Raw genomic sequence first — 17,988 nt, 5'->3', positions numbered from 1 at the left:
GCTTATCATAAACTTCTAATATAGGATTCGTGTAACACCTTATTTCTATAACCTCTGTGGTGAAAATGACGTTTCTCATATTTGCCGCTTTCATAATATTTTCAACGGCTGGCGCATAAAAATGATATTTTCCATATTCATGTCCATAATTAGCTACAACACTGCCAACTATTCGAGCATCGTACGTCAATTCTACAAGTAAAATAGTTTTCGATGCTGATAACTTTGTTATAACACTTTGTCCCGGTTTAATATTTATAATTCCGTCTTTAGTTACACCAATAGGCATTTTGACTGTTCGTATTCTTTCATTTCGCCAATTGTTTTCGTAATGAAATTGTCCGTATTTCAAATCAATAGTTAGGTTATAAATAATGTCATCGTTTGGAACGCCATCTCTTGACCATGTGGAGGAAACAGTATTTTCAACATTTCGAAACATGCTTCGTTTAGCCGTTATATTGTTTGGAGTATTGTTAATATGTTCGTGTGTGCCTAAAACTACTTTTGTATTCAACACATCCACAACTCTTGATTTTAAAATCTTCAGTCTTCTTTTCATTTCTTCCCATTCAAAATTTTCGAAAACTTTTCCGTAGGGCGTTGGATCTTTAAGAAAAATGTCGTCTGGGTATCTCCCAAGTTCGATTCTCATGCCTTTATTAAGTTTTTCCATAGTTATGTTGAACAGGGTCAATTCTTTATCTGTGACAACTTTTGTGTCATTGCCTGAATATTTTATAATGACGTCATTTTTATTTGAATCCACTGTGACGTTAATCGCGATTTTGCAGTTTCCTATGCTGAATAAAATTATTAAAATGAGAAGACATTTTTCTATTTTCCCGTACTTTCCTTCCATTTAATTTATGATTGTTTGTTAAGCACTATATACATTTAGGTACTTCCACTAGGTTTTTTTATTGCTTTTACACACTTATTTTATATTTTCACAGCTTTACCACAGTTTTCACTGCAAGCATAGTATTCAATGCACTTAGTGATCAAGTTTCAATAATATTGTTATATCTTGAAAACATTACCTAGAAAACTATTAATCTACAATCATATTTATAATTAAATAAATTGTTTATATTTAATTACAATCTTCAGTCGTACTTGACCTTATTATCTCGAAATGCGTAATATTTTCAATATGTAGGAATAATAACTCGATACTAAAAATAAATAAATTGCGTCTGTCTGTGCAATTTTCAGTTTTGTTCTTTTTTCAGCAATTTCTATGTCTTTCAGCCCACAAATTCAATATTTACCAATTTATAATGAACTAGCCGTTGCCCGCGACTTCGTCCACGTGGTTAGAAGATCTTGAACCGTTTTCGCAGCGCACGCAACGGAAGCCCGCAAAGATGATTAATGTTCCCCGTTTTTTCCACATGTTCCATTGTATCTTCGCTCCTATTAGTCGCAGCGTGATTTTATATAGCCTATAGCCTTCCTTGATAAATGGTCAATTCGAACCAGTAGTTCCTGAGATTAGCGCGTTTAAACAAACAAACAATCAAACAAACTCTTCCGCTTTATATATTAGTATAGATTAGTTAGCTAACCTGCATATTTAAAACAAAATCAAAATAAATAAATACCTACTTGAAAAGGGCTAGGAAAATTCTATAATGATGTTACATTGCCAATTAAATTTCCTTAAATAGATATTTTTGCGAGACTATCAAACAGCCAAAGACATGAAATAAAAAAAAACAAGAAAAGTCAAGTTTAAAACTTATATTTATACTTAGAAATATTATCTCTCAAATAAGATTCATGGTCACGAGTATTCCGTATTACAGAACACCAGTTAACAAAAAAATCTGAGACAAAAACAACATCAAAAACGAAAATGAATTTAAAAATATTAGTGTTAGTAATCCTAGTGAAAATAGTGACGGGACACATAACAATAAAAGTAAATGTCGATGAAAATAAAAATGTGACAATCACGCATTATGGTTCAGAAACGAATATAATAACAGATGAGGATATGGAAGCATTCAACATGCCAAGCAACGAAGGAGTATTAGAAGATGCTGTGAAAGAACATTTAGGTAAACGCCCAGTGAACGTCTACGTCAAAAGTCCAACGCCATGGGGTGATCTGTACAAGAAATACAAATGGGAACAAGTCTCAAAAGTTTTATCGATAAAATCCGTCAAAGTGAAGTCCCTCACTAAACGCCCCATCGTCTTACTATCCGAAGATTTTCACAATCTCTCCGACGGACCAACAAAAGTGAACACAGGGATTAGCCACTCCATAGAAAACACTCTAACAACGTCTTGGACTAAAGAAAAAGAAATAACAGTCTCGCAAGAGATCGAATACGAATTCAATGTTGGCCTCGGTAAAATGTCGGGAACTACCGGTTTTTCCTACACTAGCACTTGGGGAGTAGGTGAGGAGAAGTCCAAAACCGAAACTGTTGGGACAAGTAGTTCTATGGAGAAGGAATTACAACCAGGACAGTCTGTGACAGCGGTTTTGTCGGCAAGCGCCGGTTATTTAGAACTGGAGATTGTTTACACAGCCCATTTGAGGGGTAACTTAGCTTTGAACTATCGGAGAGCGTACCGGGGCCATCATTTCTGGGGACCGTTAATATCTGATGTAATGGAGTCAGGTGGACTGAAAAATGAAATAACGTTTAAAGAAAATGTTGTATTCGGTTTTCATGTCGATGCATCGATAAAAGTATATGATAAGAAGACTGGACTGCCACTGTAGACGATATTGTGAATTAAATATTTTTAAAAAGTTGTGTTGTGTGACTTCAGTTGAGTTGTCGATGTGGTCTAGATTATCTTGAAAGTTTTTTTAGAACTGTAACTAGATTTGTGCTCGTATAATTTAAACCTATCACGCAGTAATTATATAATATGAACTCTATTGTGTTATACTTTCAGTTTATTTTAATTTTATTATTTGGTATTTTCAATTGGTCAATCATTTTCCTAAAGTCGTAGAGTATTTTTTCCACAATTGCAATAATAACATCAATATGTGCACTCTGATATTTTCTTTAAAAAATGGTCTTGCTTTGTGGGATACTGAATATAATGCCAGGAAGTATCGTGCGAATTGCAATTCATTGCTGCCTATAATAAATCACTTTTTACACCCGAGCTTCGAGGCCCCGCAATGAATTACAACTTGCATACAATTCTCTCTTGTCACTTGTCACCAATACTATCAAAAATTACGACAACCTTATTCAAAGTAAAGTTTAACATTGAAAACAGCTGAAGGTCTCTCGTGACCCCATTTATACGAAGGCCTACAATCCCAAAGTGTTAGAACGTAATTGCAGCTCATTTTACATTGGATTACAATAATAGCGATCACTTAATATGAGTGTCAGCCTTTCATCTGATGGCCTAGAGTTTAATGGTTTCTTAACTTACATATTAGTGATAGGTTTGTATGTATATCCTGTAGGAGTTAAAACCTAGGTGGTGATGAAGACTAGATTTAGGTCCGAAACAAGGGATTCCAGATAATATCCGTAGGCCGAAGATTTTTTGCTCGAAAATGAAGACTCTCGGATGTTTTTTGTTAAATACGTTTTTGTTATTGCTATAAGGAAACAGGAGGTACTTTTTTTCGTTGACACTTCTATTCTTGGGTCCTGTACCCAGAGGCTGAAACCCTAAAATTAAGGCTCCGCCGTCTGTTCGACTGATAGTCCGTCGGTCACCAGGCTGTATCTCATGAACCGTGATAGCTATAGATGGTGTATTACAGTTGCTGGTTTATAGATTTGCAGGATTTGGGTGATTGGTTTTGGGTGGCTAAAACAAACAATTTTAAATAAAATGTTCGGTATAACAGTTCTAACTTTCCGATTGTACTTAACTAACGTGCGTTAATATTACGACGATATTAAGCCAAACTGATGCTGAAACTGGAAGCCATAGAAAAAAATCATCAAAATCAAAAATCCGTTTATTAACTAGAAATTCTTCTTGAAACACAGAGTTTGACCGTTCAATACCTCGTAAGGTCCTAATCGCGACACTTAAGGCTCCACAAAGCGTTAGCTAACACTCGGTCATTTGTTCGATCACCAGACGATGTTCCTTTGTTTGTCACTATCATTGTAATGAAGAGACCTTGCCCTTAATAGATTACCTCCTTTGAAGATGTCGTGATGATTGGAGCACAGTTCGACACGTTTCGTAAACAATTAAACGATTCCGGTTGATGGTCTAATTGTTCTCGATTTGATTTTGGTTGATCCGGTTTTGATATTTTGTGTTTTGTGGACTAGTGAAGATTGGATTGATGGATTTATTTGTTTTTTTATAGATTTTTAATAGCATAGTTGACTTCGATAACCGTTTTTCAGGGTTTGCAGTATTCCAAAGCGGCAAAAGCACTAAAATGTAAATTAAATTCAGATGTAGGTATATCTATAACGGTTCATGAAATCCAGCTTGGTGACAGATGGACAAACATAAGGCTTTTACTTTTAGGTTGTGGAAGCCTGAAAAAAGTTTTTTCACATTCGTCTGACCCGAGTTCTAATTCTGTAATATCATTGTGCGCATGGGAATTGTAAACTTCCTAGAAAACCATTCCATTCCAAGTTTCAAGACATTCCATACAAACTTGTCACGAGCCGAGTGAAACTTTGAAACTAATCAGGAATAGGGCCAGGGCTATATAAAGCAATTACTTGCGACCCCTCCGCCCCGCCAGCTCATGATTAAGGAATCTGGGAAAGTCCGAAACTAGTCGGGAGATTCCGAAAATGTTATTAAACAAATAATCAAAGTTACCAGTTCAAGTTACAGAACAGTCATATTGCTTTTGCTTCTCCGTTAGTCTGTAGTCTTACAGATTTTACAACGCCAAATACATTCGTGTCATCACACACATAAGACCTAGGGCTTACATCAAATACCTGCACCGCACTGACCTCAGTTTAGCTAACATGCATGGCTCACGACTCTATTAAACGTTTGAGACCAATCTATGTTGCGACAGACTTGTAGTGATGAGATTTTAGGCTATCTAGACTTAGATTAGGTAAAATTATATTTGAGCTATACTATTTTTATTTAGAGTGCACCGAATTTAGACAGATTTAACTACAAACATTATCCTGGCCTACCAACTAAGTTTGGGGTCGGCTTCCAGTCTAACTGGATGCAGCTACCAGTGTTTTACAAGGAGCGACTGTCCATCTGATCTCCTCAACCCAGTTACTTGGGCAACACGATACACCTTGGTTAGACTGGTTGCCAGACTTCCTAGCTTCTGACTACCTGTGACGACTGTAAAAAATGTAACTATAAATAACAGCCGGGATCCACAATTTCACGTACCTTCTGAAACTCGCAGGTTTAACTTTAGGTATAGATATATAAAGCCCGCGCACCCGCCCGCTAAAAATCGAAAATTATCCCACGGGAAATAAAATGGGGATAAAAACTATCCCATGAATTAATCTAGGTTATAAACTGGAGTACCAAGTAAAGGTGTGTCAAGTATCGTCTAAATCCGTTCAGTGGTTTTTGAGGAGAGTAACAAACATCCACACATACAAACTTTCACGTTCATAACATTAATGGGAAATAAGCTTGAGCTTTTTAATTTTCTTATGATTCATTACAGACGAATATGGCCGCAGGCCATAGTTACACCCAAGATTGTTAAATAAAATTAGCTGCAAACACAGTCAAGTTATGGTTAGGAAACAGTCCATATACTTATCACATTGTAAAAGAGAGATATTAGGTATTATTATCAGCAACATCTTTCTCCAAACCAAGATTGAATCAACAATATCTTCCAGTATCGTAATCTAAGCAGAAAGTTGAAATTGAACATCGTTGCCATCCCATACCTCGGACTAAGCTTGCAATTTCGTACAATAGCCACTAAAACCATCACAAACAGGTCCCTAACTGGTGCAGCGTGAAGATACAATGTTACAATCTGTATCGCTAAGTGTCGTCACACGAATGCTATCAAAGCACAATAAAACTACACGCAAACTTACGAAAGAGCTGTGAAAATGTCTACACAACCTTTTGCGTACGAGATAGAGTTCAAATTTGATTGATGAGAAGTGTTTGTAAGTGTGTGGATAAGTTTGTGTATAGGTAAGCATTGTTATAGTTTCTTGTATAAATAGTTGAGGAGCTTTGGATGTTACCATTCGAAGATCAAAGCTCATTTGGAGTTGATACTTGATAAGGGTGGGTGTTTAAGGCTTTTTTAAAGGTTAATTTACTTGAAGTAAAAGACTAGATCGAAAGTGAAAGAGGTTCGATTGGAAAAATGCATTCTATTGATCGGAAAATTAAGTTTCTATCTTATGTTGTATTAAGAGTTGTCGATTATAGTTTTACTTTCATATAATTGTTTTGAATATTTTAGATAATTTTAGATAATTATGTAAATCAATTAGTTACCCTTAAAAATATGTTAAGATCTGTCTGATTAAGAAATATCTACAATGATCATTTAGGCTAACAAAAATAAATATTTTTCTTTTACAGAAGTTTCTGGTATTGGATTAAAGCAGCAAAATGAAGGTGAGCATAAAGGGATAAAATAATCAAATAACATACTATCTACATTAAATTTAATTTAATTAAACGTCTTCACTTCGAAAGGCATTCAAATTCACTACTTGAACGACACAAGAGCTTTTAACATCCTAAATGAAGAAAGGAGCAAACTTTCGATATTCAATTCGGTCCTTGATTCGATATTCAAATGATATTATCGAATCAAGGCAAGATGGATTATTGATAGCCTCGTTAGCTATCCATCGATTGTACCTCCAACTCCTGACACTGCTGGTAATGGCGCTAGTGTCTGGTTCCGGAGTATAGAATCGAATTCAATTCGATTCAAGCTGAACTCGATTCTCTCGCGTTTACAGCTTTTAAAGTTCAAACTCTTGTCTAGCAAATCTATTTGCTTACGGTTGATTATTGCTATATTTATTTTTATATCTAAATCATATTTATAGTTTTGTTATGTTTTATAGGTGTTCATACCTCTTCTCTGTATCGCGTCGCTGGTCCTAGCTGAACCTCCTGTTGGGTAAGTCTCTTCAATATTATAATCATTACTTTTACCTACACGGAAAATATCAAGTTAATAGAAAAATGATACATATATCAGTTCACCTATTAATAGAATTAATAAATTGTTTTATTTTACACAAAAATATGTATAAAAAAAATACTAAATTTAATTTGAAACTTCTGACATAATTAAATTAACAATTGAAATTCGATAACTCTTAAACATTTTAATTAAAAATTTCCAGAGACGGCTACCCATCAGCTCGCTCCAGTCACCACCACGATCACGATGACCATGACCATCATGATGACCACGACCAAGGCCAGGACTTCCAGAGATCTCTCTCCCAGGAGTACGGACCACCATCCAGGTCTTTCGGGACCTCTCGCAACGCTCTATCCACTGAATATGGACCTCCGAGCACCAGAACTGCAGCTCGATCCAGCCTTTCACAGACCTACGGAGTCCCAAGTTCAAAGAGTGCACCGTCCCAGGAATATGGGGTCCCTAATGCTAGGAACCAGATTCCTTCCTCCCGAAGCCTTTCAACAGAGTATGGAGTCCCTGATGCTCGCAGCGAACCCTCTGCGGAATACGGAGTCCCTAATGTCCGCTCTCCTTCTCAGCAATACGGTCCCCCTGCAGCCAGGAAGGGTCTGTCTCAGGAATATGGTGTACCATCTCTGAGGTCTGATGCTGCGAAGACTCCTTCTACCCAGTACGGTGCTCCAGAATTCCGGTCAGCTCCATCAGAGGAGTATGGCGTACCATCTCAAAGAAGCTTCGCTGGTAGAACTCCATCGAAGAAGTATGGACCTCCTACGACCCGTAACTCTCCTTTCGCAAACTCTTTGTCTCAAGAATACGGAGTCCCTTCTGCCCGTAAAGCTGATGCCCATAGCTTCTCCTCTCCTAAAAGCAAGTCGAAGTTCGCTAGCAGCTCAGCCCGTTCCTTTAAACCACAAGAGGCCCGCTCTTTCCACTCCACCAAATCCACTGATGCCCATGGTTTTGGTTCTCGTTCACCATCGAACAGTTATGCTGCTCCCAGTGCAAGGAACTCTGGATCTTATTCTCAGGAGCCTAAAGCTCTATCTCAGACATACGGTGGTCCCGCTCAACGTGACCTGTCAGATACCTATGGAGTGCCAAGTGCGAAGAGTTTGGACCAGGAGTATGGTGTCCCCTCAAGCCGCGCAGCTGATCACAAGACCACGGCTATCGCGTCCTCTTATACTTCTGCTTCAGCCAGGTATGTCATCAATGTATAAAGTTACGCTACTTTTATTCCACTTTTTTTATTAACGATTTTTCGAACTTACATAGCCCGTTCATAGCGTAGTATTTTAAACTTTCCACTGTTTCCAAAGATTTATCAGCATCACAATTAAAGCAAAACATTGAACACATGAACCAGCTGTTTATTAAATTTTAATGGCAGGATAAAATTTCAGTAAGTTTTGCTTGAAATAGTAGATCAGATAGCAAAGGAAAGTCAACCCGAAATTACAACTTTTTCGTAATAGGAATCCACTTACAACAAATGAAGCTAACACAAGAATCCACTCCTTCTCAGGTCTTCTCCATTGGACTCCTACAGTGCCTCTGCTGGCCACGAATCCATGCCGTCCGAGGAGTACGGAGTACCAGACCAGGACAGCCACTCCGACGAGGGTTACGCCAACGCTAGGAATGCACTAGAGGAACTGCTTAACCAGGTATGTCATTCCAAGAATTTCCGAATAAAACCTTCAAAATTCTGGTTTTCTTCGTTTCAAGTCGATTTTCAGATTATCCTAGCCATTGAAAGACTATCTGATCTTTACTTTTTTAGAAGCATTGTTATATTTGTTTATATCCATTTCTATCGTATAAATAAATTAAAATCAACAATAATGCTAAATGAACAAACAATAACAACTTGGCTGTGTCCATTTAGAAAAATAATTCGTTATAGCTGCATCACTATAGTCTTCCTCGACAAATGAGCTATTTAACACCAAAAGGATTTTCCAAATCGGACTAGCAGTTTTTAAGATTAGGCGTTAAACATACTCTTCAGCCTTTTAAACCAACAAGATGATAATATATTTTCCAGGAGCCAGCTAACTACGATTTTGCCTACAAAGTGAATGATTACGAGTCCGGCAGCGACTTCGGGCACACCGAGACCCGGCAAGAGAACAGGGCAGAAGGATCATACTTCGTTGTACTTCCCGACGGCACTAAGCAGGTAAGATATCAAAGAGGTTTCTTAGAAGATGAACAAGAAAAATAACTGGTCTACATCCCTTAATACAGCTGTGCAAAGAGTTACGCGCACATTCCGAAAATTAACCAGGTATCGGCGTACTACTTAATGAAAGAATGACTTTCATACCATTTTAGAACAAGCAGAATAGAACGTTAATGATGTATCGTCGTTCATTTGTGACTATGTCATTTACATCTTTTCTTTTCTAAAAAAAAAGCGACTCGCGCAGTAAGGAATTTAATCATTGTATCGCTGGGGGTTTCACAAATATTTAAGTCTCATGCACAAAGACACCCAGACTAAAGTCAGGCATTCGTGGAACACACAAACGCTCGTCCTACACAGAGCTCAAAAGTCCGACCCGTCGCGCTCATTGGGTTTGATGTGGTGACCTCAACGATTCGTCTAACCGTGCTGTCGAATCTTCAGCCTTATTAAGCGAACAGCTGACCATATATATACTTTGCCTCATAACTATTAACTCATCCTAGGCCAGCTATTTTTTCAAATTTTTTCTTGGTCTTCCTGGAGTATTGCCGTACTTACACACACTATCTTCATTCCCAGGTGGTTGAATACGAAGCTGACGAGAGAGGCTTCAAGCCGAGGATCTCCGTGGAGCCAGCAGACCTCGCCCGCAGCGGAGGATACGACGACAATGCTGCTGACCTCGACAAATCTGAAGATGGACCTTATTAATGGAGATATAGAACTGCTTTTAGAATGGGGAAATGAGAAGTAATGTGGGAATATACGGCAGATTGTAAGGTGATGAATATAAATGCGACTCCACATTCAAATTAGCACAAGGAGGTGACTTGTCGTCTCTGTCACACATATAGGTATGGTAGAGACAGATATATACATAGGTACAAAGCTGAATAACTTTTGGGCGTTAGACCAAATATTAAAGCGTCTGATATATACGTCTCTTCTATTCTCTGCAGTGTTTAGTTTTTTTTTCTGTTTCCAAAATTATAATTTTTTATTGTTTTTTTTTATGATCTTGTGTAGTATCTGATCTTCGAATTTATACCTTGAAATAGTGAAAGACATTTGCTTTGTAACCAAGAGCTGGTTTTTATTGAAATGTATGAAAATTTTGTCCAGTTCATATCATCATTTTCTTCTCATTTTATTATTCTTGTACTTCTTGTCTAAGGTTCCTATTGTGATTGAGTACCGAACGGCTATGTTAACGGATACGATGAGTAAATACTGAAATTATTTATTGAATTTTATAGCAAATGTAAAAATAATAAAAAAATGTAAAGGGTGAAATGTACCTCATAGTTTGTAAGTTGCTTGTCATGTAGTTTTAGAGCAAAATAAAATAAAAACTCTTGTTTAAATTGTCTATTTAATTTATACTACTGTACATGAATGTCCAGAATAATTCAAAAAGCTAATGAATATTATCATTAAAAAAGTATATTTTAATACACGGAACTAGTGTAACATTTATAATCTTCTAATAATATTCCACAACTTTCACACAACGCCATCTAGTCTCAAACTAAGCAAAACTTGTATGATGAGTACTAGACAACTGATACATGTAGTTTTAAAAGTGCCTGAAAAATGGCATATTTGAAATAAAAACAGTTTATTTACACCCAGATACAGAACAAATGATCGTGCTCATCGCACAAACATTTATCCTGAATGGGAATCGAACCCACGACCTATAGCAATCAGGGCCACTTAGTACTAGATCAATAGGCCAGTCATTTATATAAATTGTTAACTAAACGCTGATCGCATTTTACACGTAGCAAATGACGATTTTAGTAACGCTGATCGAAGTGCCTAGACATTGTGACATCGCAATGACACACACCCAGACAAAAACTGCTTTAGTGTTAGAATAGGGATGATGACAAATTTTTTTTTGCAGGTTTTTGTATAATAATGGATACGTATTTTTTAACTTGTCCCGCAAACATAAATTGACCAAATTACAGTGAATGAAACTTACGCGTGACGTCACGATTGAGTATAAATTTTACTCTATCGTTACGTCACAAGCCCCCTCTTCTAAACTTTAAAGCAGTTAAGCTTTGTCAATTCTAGTTTTTTTCTGAAAAAGGAAAAAATACGTGTCTCATACTTTTCAATTATCTAACTGAGGGACTAATGAGATTTTTTCTTTTTATACCCAGTCATCATCCCTATTAATCCAACTCCTAGAAGTCAGTCTGGGAATTAATAACATATAGAAAACAATAATTATACAACATCATGAATGTACTGTACTGTACTTTGTTCTTAATTTCTCGACTCCTATCTTTAAAATAATCACATACTTAAATACAATAATATCGTTGGCCATTAACAACAGAAGCATGAAAGTCGATACTAGCAAGCTTTGGACTTAAAGCTTGTTTAAATAAATATAATGATGTTTAATTACCTTCCTAAGAACAATCGTTAAACATAAAGGTCATCCTAAATCATCAGTGTATTTCTAACGTACAATAGAACTTCACTATGAAACTATCTATATGTTCTAGCTAAAGAGTGAGGTGGCTGCCCTGCAAAAAATGTAGCCGCAAGTCCCATGTACAAAAACAGTGTTTTAATAATCGCACCTTTGTAAGGTTGTTTTTAGTATAACACTAGCTATTGCCCGCGACTTCGTCCCCGTGGGTAGAAGATATAAGTTATGATTTATACCTGCCCTGTTTTTTTCACATTTTCCATTGTATCTTCGCTCCTAATAGTCGCAGCGTGATGGTATATAGCCTATAGCCTTCCTTGATAAATGGCTATTCAACACAAAAAGATTTTTCCAATTTGGACCTGCAGTTCCTGAGATTAGCGCGTTCAAACAAACAAACAAACTCTTCAGCTTTATATATTAAGTATAAGTATATAAATAGATATAGATATATAGATATGTCATAATTAAACGTGAAGTAGGTAGAGATAAACCTACATACTTTACTTACACCTGTACAACTTTATCCCTTTACTGCCTGGCAATGTCTCTATGCATTTAATGATAGCTGATTATTAAGTGCCAGATCATTGACTGCGGACTGGGATTTAAGCTACAATATTTGGAACCTCGGTTCAGAGCTTTGAACCAACTTAAGTGGAAATAACTTTGAAGACAAAAACGGTAAAGACGGACCCTATTACTGAGACTCCGCTATCCGTTCGTCAGTCACCAGGCTCTATCTCATGAACCGTGATAGCTAAACAGTTGAAGTTTGCACAGATGATAATTTTCTGTAGGTGCTATAACAACAAATACTGAATTTAAAGATAAATATTAAGCAACGTTGGTTGGTGGACAGCTCTTTCCTTTTTAGAAAAACCTTCTGATAGATCATAAGCTTAACCAAAAAGTGAACGAATAACTTGGTAATAATATCTAGCAAAAATATGTATTTCAATGAAAAGTACGTTAAGTTTTAAGCTTGTTAAAATTAAAGCCTTTTACTACTCCCGCGTTATTGCATCCTTGTATCGCGGGGGTTTCACAATCCCAGACATGAATAAAGACACTCGGACTTTATAACATGCACTTTTAGATCACACCAACGTTTGTCCTACGAATGGAAATGAAATCATTTATCCTGTAAGTAGGATGTAATCATCATATTTTTTGAGAATTTTGGAGTTGACATTTCCTGTAATTCGACGACACTTTTTAAAAATCAGACAAGAAAAAAGAAATCACTTTGTAAAACAGTTGCTGGAATTTAGACCTGCAACTATGTGCATAATAATTCAATCTTTGAAACCCTAGTTCACATAAATACTTAGACCTTTGTTTAGTCCTAGCTACCGCATTAGGTTAAGTAACCTGTAATGGTAGATTAGTGTGATAATTAAAAAAAAAAATAAGACAAAGATCGAACCATCTCATGACTTTTCGATATCTCTCCGTGCGATAATACTGTTAATTTTCGCTAGGTCATTAATAACTCCGTTTACTTAACGCTTTTGTTGAATAGGACTGCTAATAAGTACTACCGTCTTGCAACATGTCACCAATATAAGCCTTACCTTGTCTTAGACTACAGTAATTAGCTAAGTATGATTAGTTTAGTTAATTCAGAGTAAGGTCGAATCGGTATGATACAGTGCGTAGTATTAGGAAGTCTGAGTACATCCTTGAGAGACATATTGGTACACAAGGAAAGGTATGGAGAGGTGTTGGGTTGATAAAATTTGGAAGGTTTTTTTTGGAGTTGTTTTTTGTAGTTGTTAGGTATTAAGGTTAGGTTGTTAGGATGAGGTAGAAGTCTGAGTGGGTTTAATTTGGTCTAAATCACATAAAGCTTTTTGTTTTTCCAGGTTAATAAGTTAAAACAAGCTAACGGGAGCTGCAAAAACAGTGAACTGTTGATATCATAGATGTTGTTTTTTGACCTGCCCTACATACGATCCTTGCAAGGCAATCTTCTCCCTTTAACCTTATAAACCTTTTTATCTGTTGCAATTTCTCGCCCCGCATGAGGTGGTGTGGCAATCTTGTCAGATATATAAATAAATATGACACTTAGTCCATTTTTCGAAAAAAGAAAAGGCTCAGTTAAATAACATGTCGAAACTAATCACAACGTTTATAAAACATACCATATTTAATTCCACCAAAATAACACATATCTCCAAATCTTGCATCCAAAGTATAAGCAAAGTCATCTCCACTCCATCCTTAACCTCCAAACTCGCAACACCTTGAAAGCTCATCTTTTATGTCGGTAATGAGCTACAATATTTCATCCCCTACCTTTTGAAGTCACGTCGTATATAAGCTACATGCAATACACAAACGGTATCACATCACTCGATTTGTCTCAGCTTAGCAACTCAATTTCACAATCAGTGACTATGAAGGTACTTGTTTCATCTATTCTGGTATTTGGATTGCAGTGTTTTAATTTATGTTTATTTATTTAACTTTTATTTGACTTTTTGACAACTTTTGTATAGAAAATATGTCAAACGGCCATATTTATTTCTCAGATAGAAGGTAACTGATGATTAAAAATCCGCCTTTAAGCATGTTATTCGATTTTCGTAATGTTTTTGTTTTTTCGTGGTTAAAGGTTTTGAGATTCTTGTGACGTCTCTAAAAGATATTAAAATCTTTAAGGGTAATATTTGAGGTAACTAATTGTTGACTGGGCTTATTACATGCAAAGACAAATATTGATTCTTACTTAATCTCTACTCTTCTTTTGGTAGGTTTTACAATTGGTCTAGATTTCGAGGTCTAGGAAATAGTTTTCTCTATGTAATTGTTTTCATGTTCTTCTTGTGTTTCCAGACTATTTTCGCAGCTGTGTTTCTTGTCGCTCTGGCCGTGGCCGAGCCCCCACCCTCAAACAGGTAACTAGTGGTTTTATCTTGTCATCTATATTATACATGTACAACACATACAGGTACGGAACATGTAATGTGAAATACGTCATCAAAAAAACAATTCTGCCTATGGCAAGCAGAAGACCTTGATAGGTTATCGATCCATTGGGCACGGGAGCATCTAAAAATCACAGCGGTCCACATTGCCTTAAAGATATAACATTCAAATAAACATATTAACTGTTTAAGTATTCAGAAAATAACATACTATTTTCAAAGCGTTAAAAGTGATATCTTCATCCCTATTAAATGCGCAAATCGTGTTCAAAAGACAGCATTGCCACGTTTAAAACAAAACAAAGGAGCAACAAAACCTTTGAAAAGGCCTGTTTTTGCAATGACTAATGACAGATTTAACTAGTCACGCGTAAATCATGTGTCCTAACTTCGCTAAGGTCAAAGTGTACTCAAATGTTGTCACTCAGATACACTCTACTTTTCAAAAACATCTACATTAAACAACCATTTTAAGATGCTCTAGTGGCGTAGACCGGTGTTTCAAAACTAAAATCACTACAGCATTTTGAGGTGCCAAGTCAATACTATGTTCCCTTAAATCGTCTTTTACAACTCACACAAAATCTTCCTCCAAAAAAACGACACCCTTATAAAGGAATATAACCCTTGTGTCGCACAAGTTTCACAAACATTCAATTCGTCACGCACAGTGAGCTTAGCATGGTTAACCTCACCGGATATCGATGCAGTCATTGTATCTTACACTATAATATAAACAATACAACCAGTTAAAACCTCTTTCATTATAACCTCTTTTCCATGTTTCAGCTACCTCCCACCACCCCCGTCGAGCCGTGGTGCTGGCTACCCTCAAGCTGCCGCCAACCAATTCGGCCCCCAGATAGTGGCGGCGCGGACTCTGGACGGAGCTGGTCATGCTGGCCACGCCGGGCCCATTGGCCACGCCAGCCACGGAGCTCGCGGACATGGAGCTCAGGGTAATAGTTTTGGAAGGTAAGAATCCAATGGTAATAAATTGCCTGGAATTTTGAAAAGTTTAATAGATATAAGGATACGAATTTGTTGAGCCGGAACAAGAAGGAAGAAGGGGACGTTGACAATATTTTTTTCTGTTTGTCTTGTATTTAATGCATAATAATGGACAGGTATTTTTTTGTTACGTTACGTCACAAGTGTAAAAACACACCAACTTTAAAAAATAATCTATATTCCTTAACTGAGGGAATACATAGCATACATGTGTAATTTTTATACGCAGTCATTATCCCTAGTCTAGCTCTCAATTTCTACAAATATTACTTAACTTCTTTTCAAATGACTAACACAGGCACTTGTTTTTGTTTTATTCGGCCTGCTCGATGACACTGCACCGCGACGAACATTGCTCATAAATACTCGCCATATATACCGGCCTGTATGACGTCATAGGCAGGGTGGGGCGAACTGTTGTCGGTAATTGGAAAATAATGTTTTAATAAGCAAGATTGTATCAAATCTTTTAAGCCTTACGGAAAGGGGCATTCCTTACCCACCAAGTTTAGAATACTCTTCTCTATTCTGTTTCCTATACGACATAGTTACTATAACTAAGTGACACCTGACCTGACCTAAAACCTGCTGTTCCAGGTCAGCCCCTCAAGAGCACGGCTCCGGTGCGCATGCGCGTCTCGCTGGTGATGACACCGCCGGCTACGACCACAACGCTGCTGCCTTCGCCAGGAATGCTCTTGAAGAAATCAATGCTGTAAGTATAATGTAATCATTATGGGTGTACAGAGAATAATCTACTTAATCGTAACTTGATCTCGATCTTGTCCAAGGTCACTGTTAACCCTTAAGGTAGACCCTTAACCGCCATATTAAGCTTAAACTAATGCAACATGTCGACAGTCGATATGGTGAAGTGTCGTCTCGTTTCCAAAACTTACTATAAGAAATGTTTGCTGACCCCAAAAGTGTACACAACTGGCACTTAGAGTCAGTATTGTAATTTAGCAGACTTATTTGTAATATTAACATTTTGATTTTCATTTAAGCTCAACGCGTCTCTTTAATGCGTCAACGGCGATATCTTTACTTCCTTACACGTATCATGACTACCTAAAAGGCACCTTGAATTCTCCTACACAATTTCCTCTAACCCTCAGGAACCAGCTAACTACAACTTCGGTTACATGGTGAACGACTACAACGAGGGCACGGACTTCGGTCACCACGAGGAGCGGCAGGAGGAGCACGCGCAGGGCCAGTACCACGTCGTGTTACCTGATGGCAGGAAACAGGTGCGGGGTCTTCCCAATACATAAATCAAAAATTCACAATACACATTAGGCTACTTGGTAGAACTTTTTGAAAGTCAATTAATCCGTTTGTAAAAAAAATATTCTACAGGCTAAAAAAGAGAGGATTACTAAGATAGTTCGGACCTGATTGGAAAGCCATTTCGTTTCGAGCTTACGAAAAGTCCAAGAATTATTTTTTGTGTGAGAGTTCTTTGTAACTTTTTTGTATAGTCAGCTTTCGATCCCACTGCTGGGTAAAAGCCTCCCGTTTCTCTTCCAGACCTCTCTGTCTTTAGAGAATTCTGGCCACGTGCGGCCCGTATTGGTATAAAATCATCACCTTAAAATTGATTGAAAGATTTAACTAAGCTTTTTAAAATGATACCTTCTATCAAAACTCCTCCTTCAACTTAAGAATTTCTAGATTTTGATTTCGCATTCATAAGCACGTCTCTATAAAAAAATTATCTATCGACAGACTGTAAGCTACGAAGCTGATGAACGCGGTTTCAAGCCCCAAATCTCTTACGAAGACTCCGAAGATCTAGCCCGCTCTGGCTATGACAGCAACGCAAACAACGCCCGCAGTAACCATGGCAACGGCAAGCAAGATGGCTACTCCCATGGCAACCAAGATGGCGGTTACCACGGTAACCATGGCGACGCGCGCTCTGCTGGCTACTGACTCAGTTACCACCTCATAGATGTAATTCTATTTTTGATTTTTATTTATTAGGTTTTTTCAAAGCACTTTTTTTTGTATTTTTTTAATAAAGCCAGTATATATTTTATTATGGTTTTTTTAATTACTAGTCTCTAAACGGACGGACCGCATTTCAACCGATTTTAGTGTTTCGTACCCAAGGGTTAAAACGGGAAACCATATAACAGGCTCTGCTCTCTTTCCGTCTGTCACTAGGTTATATCCCGTAAATTATAAAAGTAAGATGAAATCACAGATGATATTACTGCTATAATAAAAATCAACCATGACCATCGGTGTGTACCAACCTGTATTTCATGAACCGTAA

The 17,988-nt window shown here is 37.1% G+C and overlaps 3 protein-coding genes across 4 annotated transcripts; all 3 read left to right on the top strand.

The window, feature by feature from the left end:
- The first annotated feature begins 1,581 nt into the window (after positions 1-1,581).
- On the top strand, positions 1,582-3,030 carry LOC113505564 (spherulin-2A-like). The gene has a single exon (XM_026888343.1). The coding sequence runs from the start codon at positions 1,862-1,864 to the stop codon at positions 2,741-2,743; it is 882 nt and encodes a 293-aa protein (XP_026744144.1). The 5' UTR covers positions 1,582-1,861; the 3' UTR covers positions 2,744-3,030.
- A 2,869-nt stretch (positions 3,031-5,899) lies between these two features.
- On the top strand, positions 5,900-10,669 carry LOC113505688 (pro-resilin-like). Of its 2 annotated transcripts, XM_026888490.1 has the most exons (6): positions 5,900-6,561; positions 7,023-7,078; positions 7,308-8,315; positions 8,640-8,781; positions 9,162-9,296; positions 9,885-10,669. In XM_026888490.1, the coding sequence occupies exons 1-6, from the start codon at positions 6,556-6,558 to the stop codon at positions 10,014-10,016; spliced, it is 1,479 nt and encodes a 492-aa protein (XP_026744291.1). In that variant the 5' UTR covers positions 5,900-6,555; the 3' UTR covers positions 10,017-10,669. The 2 variants fall into 2 exon arrangements, with proteins under 2 accessions (XP_026744291.1, XP_026744290.1); XM_026888489.1 differs by lacking the exon at positions 9,885-10,669 and having other exon boundaries at positions 5,900-6,222; positions 6,526-6,561; positions 8,640-9,216.
- A 2,673-nt stretch (positions 10,670-13,342) lies between these two features.
- LOC113505710 (pro-resilin-like) lies at positions 13,343-17,697 on the top strand. The gene is made up of 6 exons (XM_026888517.1): positions 13,343-14,168; positions 14,602-14,663; positions 15,483-15,668; positions 16,302-16,419; positions 16,823-16,957; positions 17,436-17,697. Exons 1-6 carry the CDS (start codon positions 14,091-14,093, stop codon positions 17,640-17,642), a joined length of 786 nt encoding a protein of 261 aa, XP_026744318.1. The 5' UTR covers positions 13,343-14,090; the 3' UTR covers positions 17,643-17,697.
- Positions 17,698-17,988: the final 291 nt, after the last annotated feature.

The sequence above is a fragment of the Trichoplusia ni genome, chromosome 26 (genome assembly GCF_003590095.1).
Source record: "Trichoplusia ni isolate ovarian cell line Hi5 chromosome 26, tn1, whole genome shotgun sequence".
NCBI lineage: Eukaryota > Metazoa > Arthropoda > Insecta > Lepidoptera > Noctuidae > Trichoplusia > Trichoplusia ni.
Note: the sequence above shows the minus strand (reverse complement) of the source record. Positions and strands in the feature narration are given on the sequence as shown.